This window comes from Molothrus aeneus, chromosome 12 (genome assembly GCF_037042795.1).
Source record: "Molothrus aeneus isolate 106 chromosome 12, BPBGC_Maene_1.0, whole genome shotgun sequence".
Lineage (NCBI taxonomy): Eukaryota > Metazoa > Chordata > Aves > Passeriformes > Icteridae > Molothrus > Molothrus aeneus.
In genome coordinates, this window is record NC_089657.1 from 12,433,507 (window position 1) to 12,452,070 (window position 18,564).

General features: G+C 35.9%; 1 protein-coding gene across 1 annotated transcript in view; it reads left to right on the top strand.

Annotated features, from left to right (window-relative positions):
• Positions 1–18,564, top strand: part of DNAH12 (dynein axonemal heavy chain 12) — a 58,723-nt gene that overhangs the window by 31,733 nt on the left and 8,426 nt on the right. The window contains exons 41-62 of the mRNA XM_066557888.1: positions 209–387; positions 1,968–2,160; positions 2,300–2,461; positions 3,759–3,953; positions 4,745–4,878; positions 5,095–5,257; positions 5,708–5,788; positions 6,845–7,021; positions 7,385–7,516; positions 7,946–8,035; positions 8,995–9,135; positions 9,269–9,510; positions 9,851–9,998; positions 10,917–11,062; positions 11,459–11,673; positions 12,553–12,745; positions 13,584–13,776; positions 14,202–14,374; positions 14,890–15,030; positions 16,154–16,312; positions 17,310–17,454; positions 18,277–18,427. Coding sequence (XP_066413985.1) covers positions 209–387; positions 1,968–2,160; positions 2,300–2,461; positions 3,759–3,953; positions 4,745–4,878; positions 5,095–5,257; positions 5,708–5,788; positions 6,845–7,021; positions 7,385–7,516; positions 7,946–8,035; positions 8,995–9,135; positions 9,269–9,510; positions 9,851–9,998; positions 10,917–11,062; positions 11,459–11,673; positions 12,553–12,745; positions 13,584–13,776; positions 14,202–14,374; positions 14,890–15,030; positions 16,154–16,312; positions 17,310–17,454; positions 18,277–18,427 — 3,553 coding nt within the window. The remainder of the gene's footprint in view (positions 1–208; positions 388–1,967; positions 2,161–2,299; positions 2,462–3,758; positions 3,954–4,744; positions 4,879–5,094; positions 5,258–5,707; positions 5,789–6,844; positions 7,022–7,384; positions 7,517–7,945; positions 8,036–8,994; positions 9,136–9,268; positions 9,511–9,850; positions 9,999–10,916; positions 11,063–11,458; positions 11,674–12,552; positions 12,746–13,583; positions 13,777–14,201; positions 14,375–14,889; positions 15,031–16,153; positions 16,313–17,309; positions 17,455–18,276; positions 18,428–18,564) is intronic.

Below are 18,564 nucleotides of genomic sequence, written 5' to 3' on the forward strand. Positions count from 1 at the left end.
ATTGGAAAAATTAAGAATAACTGTATAGCTCAATGCAGGAAGCATAACTTTGAAGAGTGTGCTGTCTGTGAATCAAAATATTTTGGAGTGCTTATTCTTGTGTCTGGGGTATTTGTCTAAATTCTCCTTTGTTTTCTAAAATTACAATAAGAAATATATCCACTAAATATTAAACTTGACTTCATAATTTGCTGAATATTTGTCATAGGTAACAGAAGAAAACATGAGAAGTCTGTGTTTTGGTGACTACATGGATCCAGACCTTGAGGGAGATGAAAGACTTTATGTTGAGATTCCAAGCATTGAGGAGTTCAGTGATGTTGTGGAGCAGTGTCTGGATGAATATAATCAAACCCAGAAAACAAGAATGAACCTTGTTGTTTTCAGGTGTTTATGATCTGTTTTATTAAGAGCTTTAAGCTGTAGTTGATAATTCAGTATATTCAATTTTGTGGGCTGTGGTTTTCTGTATGTCTCCTCTCCTTTTTGCATCCTTTATAGTGTTTGTAGTGTTACACCTTTATGAATGGAAGTATACTGATTTTTTCTTCATGCTTCTCCTTTTTCTACCTGAAAGTAAATAATGAGAAGCTTTTCTCCTAAAGGGCTTTGAATATTTTCCTTAGTTGTTACAGAAAGATTGTGCACTGAATCAGGTAGGTGCTGTACTTCTCCTAGGCCTCTGTCACCAGTGAAGATGGATGTCACTGGACTTTCATTCGCCAAGGACAAGCATCCCACGAGGGAGATGTTCACAATCAAAGCTGTCTGTCTGCTCTGTTGTGCAGCACAGCCATGCACCCAGCTGGTGCTGCAGCTAATCCTGTGAAATTTTAGACTCTGCAGGCCCTTATTGTTACCTTAACTTGTGATCATGCAGAGCTACAACTGAGAGAGATTAGGAGGTCAAACTCCTTCCTCCTCCCTGTTGCTAGAGATTACCACCTCTTCATATTTGCCAGGGTAACCTGACACGTCGATACTTCCTGAAGGTGATGAGGGTTACTTCAAACAGTTCTAGTAGCAGCTTATTTTAGTCTAGGTCATTTTGCCAAGCTGGATTTCTGAGAGCCTGTATGTACAGCTAGGCTCTCAGTTTGAAGAGCTGGCAGCCTCTGATCAAAGGCCACTTCCTGGGTGTAGGAGCAATATTGCAGTGACCTCACTGAACAGCAGCCAGGAGAGCCTGTTGGACTGCAGCCTTGGAGTTGTCTCATGGATAACATCTGAATTTGTTTCTTTTATTTTTCTAACCAATAAAAATAAACAAGAATTTATCTTTTTTGAAATGTTTGAAAGTTTTTTTGAGACTACTTTTAATAGCTGCTCAGCTTGCTTTAATTACCCCGTGCTCTGTGCTTAAGCAGGGGATCTCCTATAGGCCTTGCTTCATGTTCTGAGATAAATCATGCCTGAGTTTTGACAAGGACTCTCAGTAATGTGCAGATACTGCTTCCTATGTCAATTCCACATATCAGTTACAAAACAGTGTATCAGGTAGAGGAAAGGGAGATGTTTGTTGATATAAACCATGTTCCCCCAGTGGTTACTTTAAAAGGATACTGAAATTGCTATTCTTCAAGAAGGTTAAAATTGGTAATACTGCTGTTATTTTGAAGTAGAGAATTAATGGTTTTCATTTCCTTTAACACATTTATCCTTCCAGTACTCCTGTTCTTACCTCTGCATGTTCTTTCTAGCAATTTGCAGTAATTTAGCTACACACTGATATTTGTATAATAGAAGAATCATAAGTTTTACTTTATTTTGTGGTTCAGAATTATAAGTTTTATTTTATTTTGTGGTTCATGCCCACTCTCTTTCTTCCTCTTCCTTTCTACCCCACCACACCCTGCATTCAGAAATTTGTTTTGGAGATGTTAGTCCTTGATTTGTTTCCCAGATTTACGGGTGCACAGGTAGCCCTGTGTTTCTGCTCTTTGGGTAATCAGTGTGTTCCACTGCAGGTACATGCTGGAGCACTTGTCTCGACTGAGCCGCATCCTGAAGCAGTCTGGGGGCCATGCTCTGCTGGTTGGGATGGGGGGAAGCGGGCGGCAGTCTCTGACCCGCCTGGCAGCCTTCATGGCAAGAATGTGCGTTTTTCAACCAGAGATTTCCAAGACCTATGGTACAAATGAGTGGAGAGAAGATCTGAAAGTGAGTATTCATAACCTGTCTACATTTTGACTTAATTTTAAAGAAGAAACAAAAAATTTTGTTTTGGAACCTACAATTTTGTTTTGGAACATACAGTTTTGTTTTGGAATGTACAATTTTTACTGTTTTGCATTTTCAGAGACTTCTGAAGAGTGCAGGTGTTCAAGGCTTGAAAACTGTATTTCTCATCACAGATGCACAAATTAAAGAAGAAAGTTTTTTAGAAGATATTGACAGTGTCCTCAACACAGGAGAGGTTCCCAATATTTTTGCAGCAGATGAAAAACAAGAAATTATAGAGGTATCTTTAGAAACTCTCTTTAATTTCACCTCCCTTTTAATCTACTTGGTCAGTTCAATGTGAAATGTGGCTTTTGGACATTTGCACTTAATTCTGTGACTTCTTTGTGAGGCTTTAGATAAATCAACTTAGTAAACTTATAGAGTAGTTTATGCCAACTGCAAGCTTTAATTCTGACCTACTCTGTTCACAAACACATCAAGTTGTGCATGTAGAGAACTTGCATTGTTCACAAATACCCTGTGGCTGTGGTTATTTTTGTAGTGTATTGTGTAGGACAAGATTGTGCATCATAATGTTTTCATTGATCAGTGAAGTGCAAAGATGTGACATTTTTATTGGAACACATGGCCTACCTTTCTCAATAGACTCCAACTCTCTGGGGCACTAGGGCATTGTTAGACAGAATTTCATAGTGGGCAAAGGTGCTCTGTGACTTCAGGCTCTGAAGTAAGGATGCAATGTACTCAGGCAAATTAAAAAAAAAAATCAGGCTTGGATTTTCACAATAGCAGTCCCAATTTGGGAGGGAGAGACATCAATCTTTGTATACGTCAAGTTGGAAACTTCATGTTGCAAACAATATTTGGAACTGCATGCTGCGCTGTCTCCCTATCTCTGTATGTTTTTACTAAATTAAGTGGGTATGCTTCTAGTAGATTTTCAAAGTGGTTCTTAGTACACACACAAATGTTCTTTGTTACAATATCTGTATCACTTTATAGATGTTACTCCTGGTTTTTCTTGCCCTTAAATTATGGAGCATGTTGATACCTGAATTCATGTATCTTTCAAAGAAGTTAGATTATAATTCTTGTGATCTTTTTCTATTACTATTTCATTCTTACCAGGTATATAGTGGCAATATTAAAATAATATGGCTCTTTTCCAATTTTATAGTTTGTGTGAACATAATCAGAGGGTATATGCTGGAACTTGGTAGCTATCCACAATGTGCCAGCTGGAGCAAAGTTGGTTTTTATTCATTTAAATTTGCTCCCTCCGAAGAATTCTTCTTTTACTCTTTTGTTATGATCTACTCTCTGTTGCTCAGAGCAGCAGATGATCATTTCTGGAACGCATTCAAATACTGAAAGGGTCACAGATAAATAGTGCAATCCTCTTCTCCCACAGTATTTACTACTTGTTCTGGTTTTCTACTTTATTTTGCCTGTTTCATTTCCACTAAAAAGTTTAATTTCCTGGCGATGCTACCATTAATAGGATTGCTATAGGACTTCAGATGTGCTTAATGAGAATTTATGTAAAATTTTTTATGCTATGTATCATTCCTAAGGGTGTTCGTGCAGCAGCTCAGGCTGCTGATAAAGGTGAAGAACTCAGTCCTTTGGCCTTGTATGCACTTTTTGTGAACTTGTGCAAAGAAAATCTCCACATTGTGGTGGCATTCAGCCCAATTGGAGATGCTTTTCGCAATCGTCTGCGACAGTTTCCATCGCTCATCAACTGCTGTACTATTGATTGGTTCCAGGTATGGGAAAATATTTATATTATTTCCTCCAAAATCTGCTTCAGCTCTCAAGCACTCTGTATTTCTAAGTGCCATTAGATTTTCTTTTATCTTCCTTGTAGAAGTACTCCTTGTTTTCCAAAATTTTAAAATTGCATAAGCCTTTTCTGTAATATTTTGGAAGCTCTTTGATGTGTGATCTCAACATTTCTACATTTAAATAAAGTTAAATTTTGTTGCTACATGTTTCTGAAGTATGAATAGTCTTAGTTTGATGATGGATATTTGTAATTTTATTACATAATGTGTATGTTTTAGAGGACTAGAGAAACCATTTCATTGTGACTTTAAAATTATCTTAATTGTGGCTGCCTATTAAGCAGGTCATCTGTTGTAGGAACGACCAGCAAATACAAATCCTGATGTTCATCAGTAGATGTTTTATAGCAGAATAAAACTCAGAGAGATAGTATCAATGTTAGCAGTATTGCTCTCAGTAAAGCACAGTTAGCTCTACAGCTTGGCCCAGCGGATGTCAATTAGTTTTTCTGCCAAAGGACGAATAGACACAGAACTGTTTGGATGGAATGTTACTGTGTACTTTGAGCTAGAAGATCAACCAGGAGCTGCCAGAAGAGATTGCATAGGTGCTGCCTGAGCTAACCAACCCTTTTATCAGTTCATTGTTCTTGAGACACAGCTGGGACTAGTGTGTCTCATTCTGCTGGTTTGGATGGTAAAACTTGGTTTAACATTTGAAGACTGCTAAGAGTTGGATTTTACAAATTCTTCCTTCCTCACTTCTCCCTCAGCCGTGGCCTGAAGATGCCCTTGAACGTGTGGCCAGTAAGTTCCTAGAAACACTTCAGCTCACAGACACTGAGCGCCAGGCAGTTGTGCCCATCTGTAAATACTTTCATACTTCAGTTTTGTCACTCTCTGAAAGGTCAGTCTATGGCTTTTGCAAACAATCATAAAGTATTAGGTGACTGAGTTCAATGCGACTCATTTATATATTAAAAGTTAACACAACTATTTGCCTTAATAAAAATTATATAAAATCACTGAAATTATTAATTTCAATCAAACAGTTACATAACTTTGCTAGTGATAAACTAAAAAATAAATCAAAATTTAAGTTACTCTTTTACTTTTTAAATAGGTTTTTACAAAGTCTGGGACGCCATAATTATGTTACTCCTACTTCTTATCTTGAGCTTATTGCTGCATTTCAGAGACTTCTTACTGAGAAACGAGACAGTGTAATGAAAGCCAAGAAGAAATATGTGAATGGGCTAGATAAACTAGCTTTTGCTGAGTCACAGGTGAGTTACAACAAATATGGAATTGAAATTATGAAATGTTTGTCAACTGCAGGTCTTTTTCTGGAGAAGTCACTCAAAACTGCTACTTCAGATTTTGTTTAGCTCAATCTTCAACAGTAAAACTAACAAATGTATTTTTCCTTTTCTTTCCTGCAATCACAGCTCTTGTGCTAAAGCCATACATCTCTAAGCATATATTGTAAAGTAGCATATGAACAGAGCTGTCATTTCTTTGGTGGTTAACAGGTGACTGTAAGTGATCATAGTTCTTAGAATTAGACATTGTATGTAGGAGATAAAAATAAGTCTTGGGAATATTTTGGTTTGAAACTGAATGTAGCATTAACAATCCATAAATTAGTCATTAGGTAAAATCTAGGTCTTAAAGAAATTGCTGGAAATTGTGCTTGACCCTTCTGGATCCCACCTGATTCTTTTGTATATGCATAGGTTGGTAGGATGAAAATAGAATTAATTGAGCTGCAGCCCAAACTGGAAGAGGCTAAAGTGGAAAATGCAAGCATGATGAAGGTAGAGTTTATTCAAATACAGCTTTGTGGCTTTTAATGTAAGCATGTGTCTTATTTCACTGATGTGTGACTTTCAGAAAGTAGGAGTTGAATTGAGGTTTTTGAGCTCACTCCTTGTTTACAGAGGTTTCCAGTATTTTGACACTGGTTATTTATGGTTATAGCCTTAGGACATAAATAAAATTTCATTCTTTATATAAAATACATTCTCTGGATATACAGTCATTGCCTAAGCTCCTTGCTGAAGGATGTTAGAGGAACTTTCATGCTAAAAGTGATTGAATCAGGTTTCCCAAGTTGATTCACAAACATTGTGAAAACCTGAAGTAGTTTTTCCATGTGACCAGATATGACAAAACAAACAAGAACAGTTTTGCATGGTCTGTCTTTGCATGCACAGGCATTATATGATTGATTTAGAAAAGGATCCTGGGAATTTAGTGGGATTTAGGATCAAAAATCTTGGATTTTTTGAAAATTCCAGTATATGAATATATACACATACTTATTTAGTATGTGACTGTAGCATCACTAAAAGTGCATGATTTAATTGCCATGTTATACACTTGTTTCTGATTCCTAAGTGTTTTTACAGATACAGTGATATCTCTTCTGCCTCTAAGAAAACAGAATGACACTTCCCTAGAACTGCAAAGGGAGTTGGATAAAGGCTTGACTTATCCCTGGAAAGAAAATAAATTTCAATAGTCAGTGTTACAGCCTATGAAGATAAAACTCCCTGTAAAAGCTCATCCATTTTAGTTACAGTGTGATGTGCAAACATGAGGAGCTTCTCCTGAACTTCAAACATATTTTAAATAGCTTTTTTTGAGAGTAATCTGATATCACTTTATCTCCTGTTAAAACTCCGTGATGATGTTGCAATATGCTAAGAAATTATTCCCTTAACATAAATTGAAATGATGTTAACATATTAAAAACTTCAATGGTTCCTTTATATTTTACAGTATTCCATAAGTTCTATAGTAGATAATTTCAGTTTATTTGATCATTCATGGCACAATATAAATAAAGCCCACTCATGGTTTTTCTTTAGATTATAGAAGTAGAATCTGCAGAAGTAGAAGAAAAAAGAAAAATTGTTAAAGTGGATGAAGAAATTGCTACAACAAAAGCTGAAGAAGCTCAGGCACTGAAAAATGAATGTGAGAGTGACCTGGCAGAGGCATTGCCGGTCATGGAGGCTGCAATTGGTGCTCTTGACACTTTGAAGGCAAGCTGATCTAAATTTCAGCATTTGAAAGTGTTATGTAACTCTCTGAAATGAAGTAGGAATTTTGAAGAATAAGAGATGACACAAAAGTGTATCAAAAATATTCTGACCTGAAATTTTTAAAGCACAATTTTATTTAATCATTAGTTTACAGTTTATTAGCATTTATTTAATTTTTTTTCCTCTGCATAGAGGACAGTGATGGATATTGTTAATCATGATGGTAACATTTTATCATCCCTTCTAAAAGTTCTCTGTTATCACTTATGTTCATTGGTAATGGTGTTATAATTCCTCTTTTTCTATCAGTTCATCTACTGAGTGCTGAGAAAGACATAATACTTCATGTATTTTTTATTTTAGCCTTCTGATATAGCAGTTGTCAAAACAATGAAAAATCCTCCCTCTGGTGTCAAACTTGTCATGGCTGCTGTCTGTGTCATAAGAGAAAAAAAACCTGAAAGAATTGCAGATCCTTCAGGATCTGGAGGCAAGGTAAAATGGCAGACAATAGTCTGAAAATAAAATGTAATTCATGTTCTTTCCAACATTTATCCAATAAACAAGATAACCCAAGGTCCATTAAAGTAGGCAAGTACTTATAACCTCCACCCAGGATTTTACTGAAAACTTTCAGAATTCCTTATTTTCCAAATTTTTTAATGTGCCAGATTTAATTTGCTTTACACATTTCTTGAGACTAGATAATACATAACTTCCCTGAAACACTGTTTACTTTTTGACTGAAAGTATGATTGGAAGGAAATGTTTGATCTGACAGACTTTCTGCTTTACTGGCATCTCAAGGAGATACCAGATTATCAGTATTAAATATTCATGGATTTTAATTAAATGAGGTTTGTAATTTTTTGTATGCGTATTTGTTTTAAAGCCTGAAAAACTATTTTCTACTATGTTTTGTAGATTTGGGATTATTGGGGTGTGAGCCAGAAAATGCTTGGCAACATTAATTTCTTAAAGGAATTGAAGGCCTGCTCTGAGACACCCATTCCGGTAAGGCTTTTTCAGTAATTTTTACCAGATACTTTCTTGCAGGGAAAAAAAAAAACAAATGAGCAAATGCTTTTTGGAGACATCATTTGTCCAAATCAATCAGTTTCTTCTGAGCCTGTGTCCTTTTAGCCTCATTTCACATATTCTGTTTTGGGAGTTGTCTGGGGTTTTTCAGTGGTACCAATGGACATTTGATCCATGTCCAGCCTTCCTATGCCTTTTTCTTTATTTGCTAGTTTTACTAGATCAACCATTCAGCATTATAAACTTCTTTTTATAGTTGACTGTCCATTGCTGCCTTTCTTAACATCTTTTTCTAATTGTATTATTTTTGATTAAATGAATGAATGATGACAAAATGAGTAATATTTTGTTAATTATACTGGCAGATATACAATAAATGCAGAAATGTCCTAGCTATATAACCTTTCAAATATGACCTTTTATCCAAGAGTGTGATTCTTGCCCTTTGCTGAATTAATTGGAAATTGAATATGCTTTGTACTTGATAAAATACTCTTTGCCCTTTATAAAACTGATCCCCAACAGTAGGCACAAGCAATTACATTTTGTATTACATTAGGAGAAATGAATTTTTATAGTGTCCCCAAAGTTGTGTATTGAGAAAAAGACAGCAAATAATGGAATTGGTATGTTTTGCACAAGGGGCAGTGTAAATTAAGGCTTCTGTGTGACTGTAATGTGCTTATGGAGCTGCCACATGGAAGATACAGCAAATGCATGATTAGAAAGGGTAAGGATAGGATTAGAATGAAATCAGGAAAAGATTATGTAACATGACAGGAAGATCAAAACAATCAAATGAGCAGTGATTTCTACAACAATTATCATGGAATAGTTCTTTGTTATGTCATTGTGTAGAGAAATGGCAATGAATCAGTTCAGTTTGGAAGTGTCAGCTGTGAGATCTGATGGGCTAAAATGCTTTTGGTCCCCAGGACGCTGTCATGCAGAAGATTCGGACTGAGTACCTGACTAACCCAGAGTTTGATCCACAAGTGGTGGCTAAAGCTTCCTCAGCAGCAGAGGGTTTATGCAAATGGATTAAGGGAATGGAAGTTTTTCACAGGGTATCAAAGGTGTGGTTTTGGTCCTTGCCCCTTGGTGCTATGGAATCTTCCTTTGCTCCGTGTATTCACCCTAAGCATTGTACTTAATAATAAAGTTACACAAATGTACTAAAGCATTTGTGGATTGGTTGTAATTGAATAGGAGATTGAACCCAAAAAAGAACGTTTAAAAGTGGCAGAGGAGTCCTTGGCAGTGACAATGGAGCTGTTGAATCAAAAGAGAGGAGAACTTGCAGAAGTTGAAGGCCGTTTGGCTGCTTTGGAAAAAACCTTTGCTGAAAAGACAGAAGAAAAGGCTCGTTTGGAATTCCAGGTTGATCTGTGTGCTAAAAAACTGGAACGAGCAGAGAAGTTGATTGGAGGCCTTGGTGGAGAGAAAACAAGGTCAGTTTAAAGTTCAAATGTGAGATAAAACAACCACTGTAGAAACGGAACTTGAAATTATGTTCTCTAAGCCTTTAATGCTGTGTTTCTGTCTGAGGACTGTAACACTAAAAAATGTCCTGCACCTTGAAATATTCCTAGTTGTTTGTAGCATAAAAATATGGGCAGCAACACTGGGAGAATTGTAGCAGAAATCTCTTCAAAATGAGAATAGAATACATGAATGGGGTTTTCATATTTTTCACCTATTCTTAGCTAAGATGAACAAAACCAACTTGGTTTTTAACATCAATATCATTAATGTGGAGGTTTCAGTATGACTTTTTTCTGCTTGTCATAGATGGAATCAAGCTGCATGTGATCTTCAAGTGGAATATGATAATCTGACAGGTGATATTCTGATATCAGCTGGTGTAATAGCATATCTGGGAGCTTTTACTGCTGGATTTCGACAAGACTGTACCAAAGATTGGAGCAAACTGTGCAAGGTTAGAAGGTTGTCTTAGAGTTAAATAAATGTTTTGGTTTTTTGAGACAACTGCAAAAGGCTTCAAAAATCCCTTGTAATTTACCTAGTGATAGCTTAGTAAACCTCATGGGTAAAGCAATGGGATCAATTCTGCTGATCCAATATTTTGTGGATTTGAATTTAATTAAATCAGTGAATTTACTCTGCACCTATAATTTACTCCAAAATACCATATTAGAAACAAGAGACCGTCATTGATTTTGTAAGGCTTGATTGTTACTGAAGTAAAATCTCATTGTTTTGTGTATTTTTCCTTTAAATAAAATAAATAAATTTAAAATGCAGTTATGTGTAATGTAAAACATTCCATAACTTACACCATCAAATATTTGCATGTTAATTATATGGTTAATTGTGTGGTTTGCAAAGGGACACTTTCAACACAGGAACCCTAACCCTTACACTTAACCCTAAGCCTAACCCTAATGGCATATGAATGCCATAATTCATAAACCAAATAAATTCATAAATAATTGATAAGTGATTTAGAAACACTTAAAATGCATGAAACAGTAACAAATCAGCACTGGATTACTGTACTGATTTAATGGAAGATTTAATTAGGTATTTCCAACTGTGTATGTATTTCTTAATTTATAACTTTATGTAACAAACCTCCCTCCATGAATGTACCAAAAACTGGACAAATCTTACAAAATTTGATAGGAGAGTACATATTTAGTGGGGAAATGTAGTTAATTATTGAAATTATGGTTTTATTTTCCCCAGGATTTTTCTTTATACATGACCTATTTCAGTCCCTTAAAACAAAATGCACATTGTCATTTTTGGTTGAAGTAGCATTTAATAAAGATATAAAGAAACCCAGAATAAAGAAAAACATTTATTTTGTTGGGTTTTCCCCCCTCTTTTTCAGGAGAAAGAAATCCCTTGTTCTGAGAATTTCTCTTTGAGCAAGAATCTTGGTGACCCAGTAAAAATAAGAGCCTGGAATATTGCTGGTTTGCCCACTGATGTATTTTCTGTAGACAATGGGGTCATCGTTGACAATTCAAGACGTTGGTAGGTGACAAAAAAGTTTAATTTTCAAATCCAAGCAAGTTCCCAGTTAAAAAAAAAAAAAGAATGACAGCGTGTCTTCTGTAGAGCAATATAATTTTAAAAGGAGTGGAATCTTTATAATCCAGGGGGGAGGTAGAACAATAATTTGCAAGAATTCTGTATTCTGGTTATTTTATGAAAATTGTTAAACATTTTTTGCAACTTTTATAGCTATTTCTGCTATTACTTTTAAAATTATTGTAAAACAGTTATGCATCCATTATTCACTGTTATCTTAAAATAACATAATTAAATTTTATCGCTTCTTCTCGACAGTCTAATACAGAAACATGTAAAATAGTTTAAAATTTTGGAAAATGCCTGCAAGCACTGAGAAAACTATCCTGTGTTTTCTAGGCCATTAATGATTGATCCTCAAGGTCAAGCAAATAAATGGATCAAGAATTTTGAGAAGGACAACCGTCTGAATGTTATCAAGATCAGTGACACGGATTATATGAGAACTGTGGAGAACTGCATTCAGTTTGGGACTCCACTGCTGCTAGAAAATGTTGGAGAAGAATTAGACCCATCTCTTGAACCTTTGCTGCTTAAACAGACATTTAAACAAGGTACAGCAGAATTAATTTCGAACCCTGAAGGACAGGACATTAATGTTCAGTTTGTAGTCTCTGGCACCACCTGATGTTTTTCATATTGCTCTCTTCTTGCCTTAATTCTGCCTCTGGTAAGAGAATGGTAATTGCACAAGAGTCTGAAGTTTTATTTTTTAATTAATGTCATTCTTGCCTATCATGAAAATGGTTTTATGTGAAAACCTTTTCCAGATCCCTATAGGAGACTAAAGAAGTTCTGTGAAGGAAACATTGTCAGTGAAATTGTTTTGTTTGTTGATTTTCATGTGTTTTAGTCTGATGATAATATTTGCTAAATTTTGCACAAATATAGCAAATAAAGCTGTCAAGACATTTTGCTTAAGGCATAGTTTTCACTGTACTTAGCAAGTAGCTATGAATTTGGTTTTCAACTTTTCCTCCTGTTGGATGACAGAAAAGTGCACATAAAGAAATTTATATTTTCCCTTCCTTCTTACCTAGTTTGTCTTTTCATGTTCAGAGTTAAAAACAAAAGGAAAGTAAAGCTCAAACACTTTTTTTCTTTGTGCTTTCCTCTTTCAGACAAGTAATTCAATGAAAGAATAGTCTGTAAGAATAGAATATTTGGGAATAATTCCACAGCTCTCTGTTGGCATCTCTAGTTTTTGTATATGCAAATTGGAAGTACTGTAGTGATAGGATTGACTTGATTTCATCTGCTGAGAGGGATAAGTGGCCTCATTGAGGTCTCTGAGAATTTTTATTAATAATTTTTACTTCTCAGGAAATTTGTCATTGGTGAGAAGTTTGCTTTTATTTAATGACAGAAGCATTTTTTTCCTATGAATAATTGGAGTAAATAAGTTTTCTTAATGTTTCTCTTCTTAACTTCAGGAGGTATGGAGTGTATCAGGCTTGGGGACAGCATTATTGAGTATTCCAGTGATTTCAAGTTTTTTATTACCACAAAACTAAGAAATCCACACTATATGCCTGAACTTGCTACAAAAGTTTTATTACTCAATTTTATGATAACACCAGAGGGGCTTGAGGACCAGCTGCTAGGTATTGTTGTAGCAGAAGAGAGGTAAGTCTCTCTCTATGGTAAACAGTCATTAAAGGTTTTTATGGCATAATTCCCAGGAAATGGGAAATTAATTTATTGTATAAAATAATGGATGTTACATGGTATGAATGTTGCTCAGTAACAGCTTTAAATTAAAATTTTATTATTTAAAAAGTTTATTAGGGAAGTGTTAGGGGTAAGTGTCCAGAAGTTAATTAAAATAGCAGATGTGAAATCATTGTTTTTTCATGGCAATTTTCTCCTGAAATATTCCTTGAACGTTAGAAAACTTTGTAAATATTATTTGAATCATTACTGTTATTTTTTCAGTGTGACTGAACTGCCTGACAAAGGTGTAGAACGATGAGGATTTCATTTTAATTTTGTATGAAATAAATGCAAAGTACCTCTGAAACTGATGATGGATCATATCTGAGCCCTCACAGAGGCATGGAGAAATAGTATCTGGTTTGGACAGGCATGTCTGTGTGACTGGGGTAAACTGTTTGCTAACAGAGTGTTCCAGCAGTAAACTGGCTCTGTGTATCACTTGGTGGGTTTTTTTCAGGCAGCAGAGATACAATAAAGGAAAAGTAGGATGCACTGCCATTTTCAAAATGCTCAGATGTTAAAGATTAGACCATCATTTCCAAGTACTTAGTACTGGGTAGAAGTAATGCAAAGAAATCTATACTCACCAGTATAAATAGATGTTAAACACCATAAACCTCCTTAAATTGAAAAGAATATTCATAAATAACTTCCTATAGGAAGAGGGAGTAATTTTCATGGGCATCTTTTGCAGTCAGTGCAAGATGAGCATTGACTGATTTTGGTTTTCTGTGTTTTTCTTCATTAGGCCAGATTTAGAAGAGGAAAGAAATGCTCTCATTGTTCAGTCTGCAGCCAATAAAAAGAATCTACAAGAAATTGAGAAGAAAATTTTAGAAACTTTAGAGTCATCTGAAGGTGATATTCTGGAAGATGAGACTGCCATCCAGGTCTTGGATTCTGCCAAAGTCATGGCTAATGAGATCACAAGGAAACAGCAGGTAAGGAGTACGTATGCTTCCCTCAATAATACTGAGACATTAAATATTAAAATTTGCAGCCAGCAGAAGGTCTCTGATTTGGATGCATAGCACAAAGAGCAAATTCTGTACTTGTGAAATGGAAAGAGAAATAAAATTGGATCTGTTCTAGAATCTTCACTGGGAGATTATTCAGTCTTTAAAATGTTTTAAAGTATGTGTATCTGCAGTGCAGGTAAATAGATCAGGCAGCACTGGGGTAGGGCCAAGTGCTTGTTTTACCTACTGGGGTGGTGCCTTCTGGAGCAGAAAAGTCGCTTTACTCTGGTGTTTCATTGCTGTAAGGAACTATTCCAGAAATGCTATTAAGCAGTAACATTTTGTAGAACATGAAGAGTATTAAGCCTACTAGAAGCTGTTGTTTGTCCCCTGCTGTTGCTGTGCAGATTGCAGAGAAGACAGAGCTGAAGATCGCGGAGTCGCGGGAGGCGTACCGGCCCGTGGCGCAGCACTCGGCCGTGCTCTTCTTCAGCATCGCCGACCTGGCCAACATCGACCCCATGTACCAGTACTCCCTCAGCTGGTTTGTCAGCCTCTACATCAGCTCCATTCACGACAGGTAAAGAGGGGCTCTCTGCAGAAAATAAAGGGATTTCCTTGTCTTCTTATGAATAGTGGAGGAAACTATTCATAAGAAGAGAACAAAACAGTTCTGGAAACAGTTTGCCTCCTTAAATGCAGGATTTTGAAGGAAAATAGGATTTATTAATGAATTATTTACTGTTAAAACAAATTATGAACTATAAGGATGTGATATATTTAAGTATTTTTAAGAATGTAACTTAGTGTGAAGTGAGGTTCTGAAATAGGCTCCATTTTGAAGACTGAGTGCCACCACTTAACTGTGGCAAATTGATTTCAACTTATTATTTTGCTTGGGACTTCTAAAAGTGCTGTAGTCTTTTAAAAAGACAGGGAGTATAGTTGAAATTTTGGGGAAACTGGCACCTAAGTCCCTTGTGGAGTCTGTGGATCTGATATAAATCCTCTGCAACCCTAAATAGATGAGATTTCTTAAGGATTGTATATGTTATTCAATTTGAAGTCTCAGTTTATCACTTCTTTTCTTTTTAGTAATAAATCCAAAGTTTTGAAGAAGCGGCTTCAGTATCTAAATGACCACTTCACCTACAATCTGTACTGCCAAGTCTGTCGTTCACTGTTTGAAACAGACAAGCTGCTCTTCTCGTTTCTGTTGTGCTGTAATCTGCTCATGTAAGCTCATTTTTGTTAAGTCTCTTACTAACAGAAACGAATGATTTTATCGTGGAAGCAGGTATTGGTGAAATGGAATGTTCTTGTGCATGTTGATAGTAATGTCTTTGGAGTAAGGTCATGAATACCTTGGGCTTTCTAAGATGTATAGTGTTAAAAAATGGAAGAGTGTGTGAGTGCATGCATCACCACTACAGGACACATTATGAAAAAAAAAGTGTGCCCATTTGTCAATAGTTTTGTCAATGATAAATCATTCTTTAAAGGATCTGGGCAGTGATGCATACATTTTGACATTATTTATGTCAAAACCAATTTCTGTTATTTAAGAAAACATTTTAGAAAGAAAACTTAGGCAGTAATGTGTAATGCCAACAACTTCTAGGTTTTTGTCTTTGTTTTTCATTTTTTCTCGTCTCTGTTACCCTTTTGCATAACATCATGTGATCTCAGATTCAGTCTTCTCCTTTCCACCAGCTGTTTAGTTTTCCTAATTTTATCTGAATACATTATGAAAGAAATGATATGTTCAAAATTGCATAACCACAATGTGCATACTTAATTAATTGCAGTGTGTACTCATCTGTACATGGATGTTCTTCCTGGGCCAATCTGTAAGGGTACTGTAATTGTAGAATGCATTATTTTCTGCAAAGCCTTTAAAAACCAGGAATAATTGCCCTTTAAAAGAGAAAAGAAATGCAGGTATTAGGAATAAGTTCTTCACTAAAAGTGCTGTCAAGCACGGGAACATGCTGCTCAGGACAGTGGTGGAATCACCATCCCTGGAGGCATTTAAAAGCTGTGTAGATGTGGCACTGAGGGACAGGGGTTAGTGATAGCTTGGCAGTGCTGGGTTAATGGTTGGACTTGGATCTTAAAGGTCTTTTCCAACCTAAACAATTTATTGATTGTAAGATTTACCTCTTGAAACCCTTCCTTTAGTATTGATCAGACATTTTTACCATGCAGTTTTTTAAGAATATAGAATATTGAGATCTAAGCTCTTACTGAAGTCGAAGCATTGCCCCTAAAGGGCAATGAAATGTGATTAATTTAAAACCACTGTTTATATTATGTAAAATTGTATCTCAATTACTGGTTGGATTTTTTATATATATAGGGCTAATCATGAAATAGAACATCAAGAGTTTATGTTCTTACTAACTGGAGGTGTGGGTCTCAAGAATGAGCACAAGAATCCAGATCCATCCTGGCTATCAGATAAGAGCTGGGATGAATTATGTCGTGCCAGTGAATTCCCAGCTATGGAAAGACTGAGGTATGGTAAAATACTGATGTGAATTGGCCTGAATTGGTTTTGACCAATACATATGTAACATGCTGAAAGAAATGTTTGCTATGTTTTCCAAATCTGTGCCAGAATGCAAAGGGGATGAAACCAGCCCCTTTTTTTCATTATCATGTTTGCTTCACTTATTCCTATCAGTCAGATCACTATTTATAACATTATGTAATACAACTATTTTTTCTAAATTATGTGAGGTGTTGCCTAAAGAAATTTTTTTTCTGAAATGTCTTCACGGTAGAGAAACAGTGTTTTAAGGGTTCAGTGAAAGGCAGAGGTGGTAGATGTAGCAGAATTCCACTGCAGTTCTGGGGAAGGAGTTTTTCTGGTAAACTCTCTTCTCCTGAACTTAGCACAATTTCACTGTGGGTTTAAATAGAATTTAACACTAAATTCTGGAGACAACATGGCTATACAATACTTCCATAAATTGACTGAGTGCAAATATTTGGAGCATTTTGATCTGAATGCAGTAACACTACTCTCAGAAGTTCTTGGAGGTTGTGTTTCAGCCCCTTTGGATTTTAAGTAGCAATGTGGATGATGATCCCACCTTTAAATAATCTGAGAGTTGTCCCATTGCCAAGGACATACTCTACATATTGTGTGAAGGAAAATAGAGCTTTTTTCCTACTTGAATTTCCTGGTAATTTTCTTCAGGTAAAGTGTGGTGTTTTCCTGAACTAGTGGAGGCAGAAAATTCACCCAGACCTATGAAGGTGCAAGCTGTGCTGTCTGGAGGAACAGACAGAACTTACTGTCAGCTTGGAACCTTTCAGGTGGAATCTCTCCTCAGCAGCATGATGGGAAGAGATTTCTCACCATCCAGCATGGAGAAGCTCAACTGTAGGATTATTTTCTGACATAAGATATGAAGTGTCTTAAATGACAATACAGTGTAATTTGCCTTTGATAAACATTAAAAAAAAGACTCCAGGTATTTATAGTACTTGTGGTTTTTTTCCTCTAGGAGTCATGTCTCTGAAAATATACGTGAATGGCAAAAAATGTATGATAGCAAAGAGCCTCAAAACTTTCCATTACCAGAAGAGTTGAATAATAAATTTAGTGAAATACAGAAGATGATCGTTCTTCGGTGCTTAAGACCAGACAAGGTAAAATGATCTGTTATGGAGTGTTTGTAGACTGTGCCATGCCTCTTCCAGTAATCAATCTGTTCTTCATTATATTTATTAAGAAAGTAAATGCTGTTCTTATTTTTCAAGTGACCAATGCAAACACCTCAAGCATCAGCTGAAATCTTTCTTTCTGACGTGATTTAATGAATCTTTTGGAGGATTCTCATTGTTCTAGCTCTCTTGAAATATTTTTTCATGCCTAGGCTGTTTCCTGGTGCACTCAATGTACTTGAGGACAGGACATATTAGCCTGAAAAAAATACACAGGTTATCTAATACCATGTGCTTTCATGCAAATGATAATTAAGGCAAAAAGAGATAAAATGTGTTGATCCGAATGACCAAGATGAACTTTCAACAAATTCTGCCTTTGGTGCTCTTAGGAAATTGTATTGCATTTTCTTTAGGAGCTATCAATGTTAGAATTTAAGGCATATTGCAAATACTCCCTTGAATTAATTAAAAATAATGATATTAATATATCCTAAGGGAGAATGTGCTTGTCCTCCACATCAGGAAAAGCCTGACTCAAGGTCTTAATGTTATTTAATATTATTTATACAAGGTATGCTATTCTTTATTTTCTAAAAACATTATTATTCCTCTTGTAAGGAAAAAATAAGGAGGGAGGTGTCAACAAGAGGTGAAACCTGAAACCTTTGCTTTTGGATCACTCTGCAAGACTCGTCTCAAATCTCTGCAAGCCAGAGAGGTGTCTGCAGGCTTGGGCATAAAAGACATTGTCAGATCTGCAGTTAAGTCTATATTAATGGTTTGTATTTGCTTTTTTTTTACCAGATTGGTCCAGCTATAACGACATTTGTTACTGAAAAACTGGGGAAGAAATTTGTAGAGCCACCACCTTTTGATCTAGCAAAAAGTTACTTAGATTCAACTGCTACAGTCCCTTTAATATTTGTGCTATCTCCAGGAGCAGATCCCATGTCTAGTAAGTATACACAGAAAGTAGGGACCTCAAATTCCCCTTCAATACACAGTGAGAATTATTTTCCATTTTCTGCAAGTAGATTTGAGTGCATTGTGTCAGACTGGTAGAATTCTGTGCCACTTCAAAATGCTAATTTG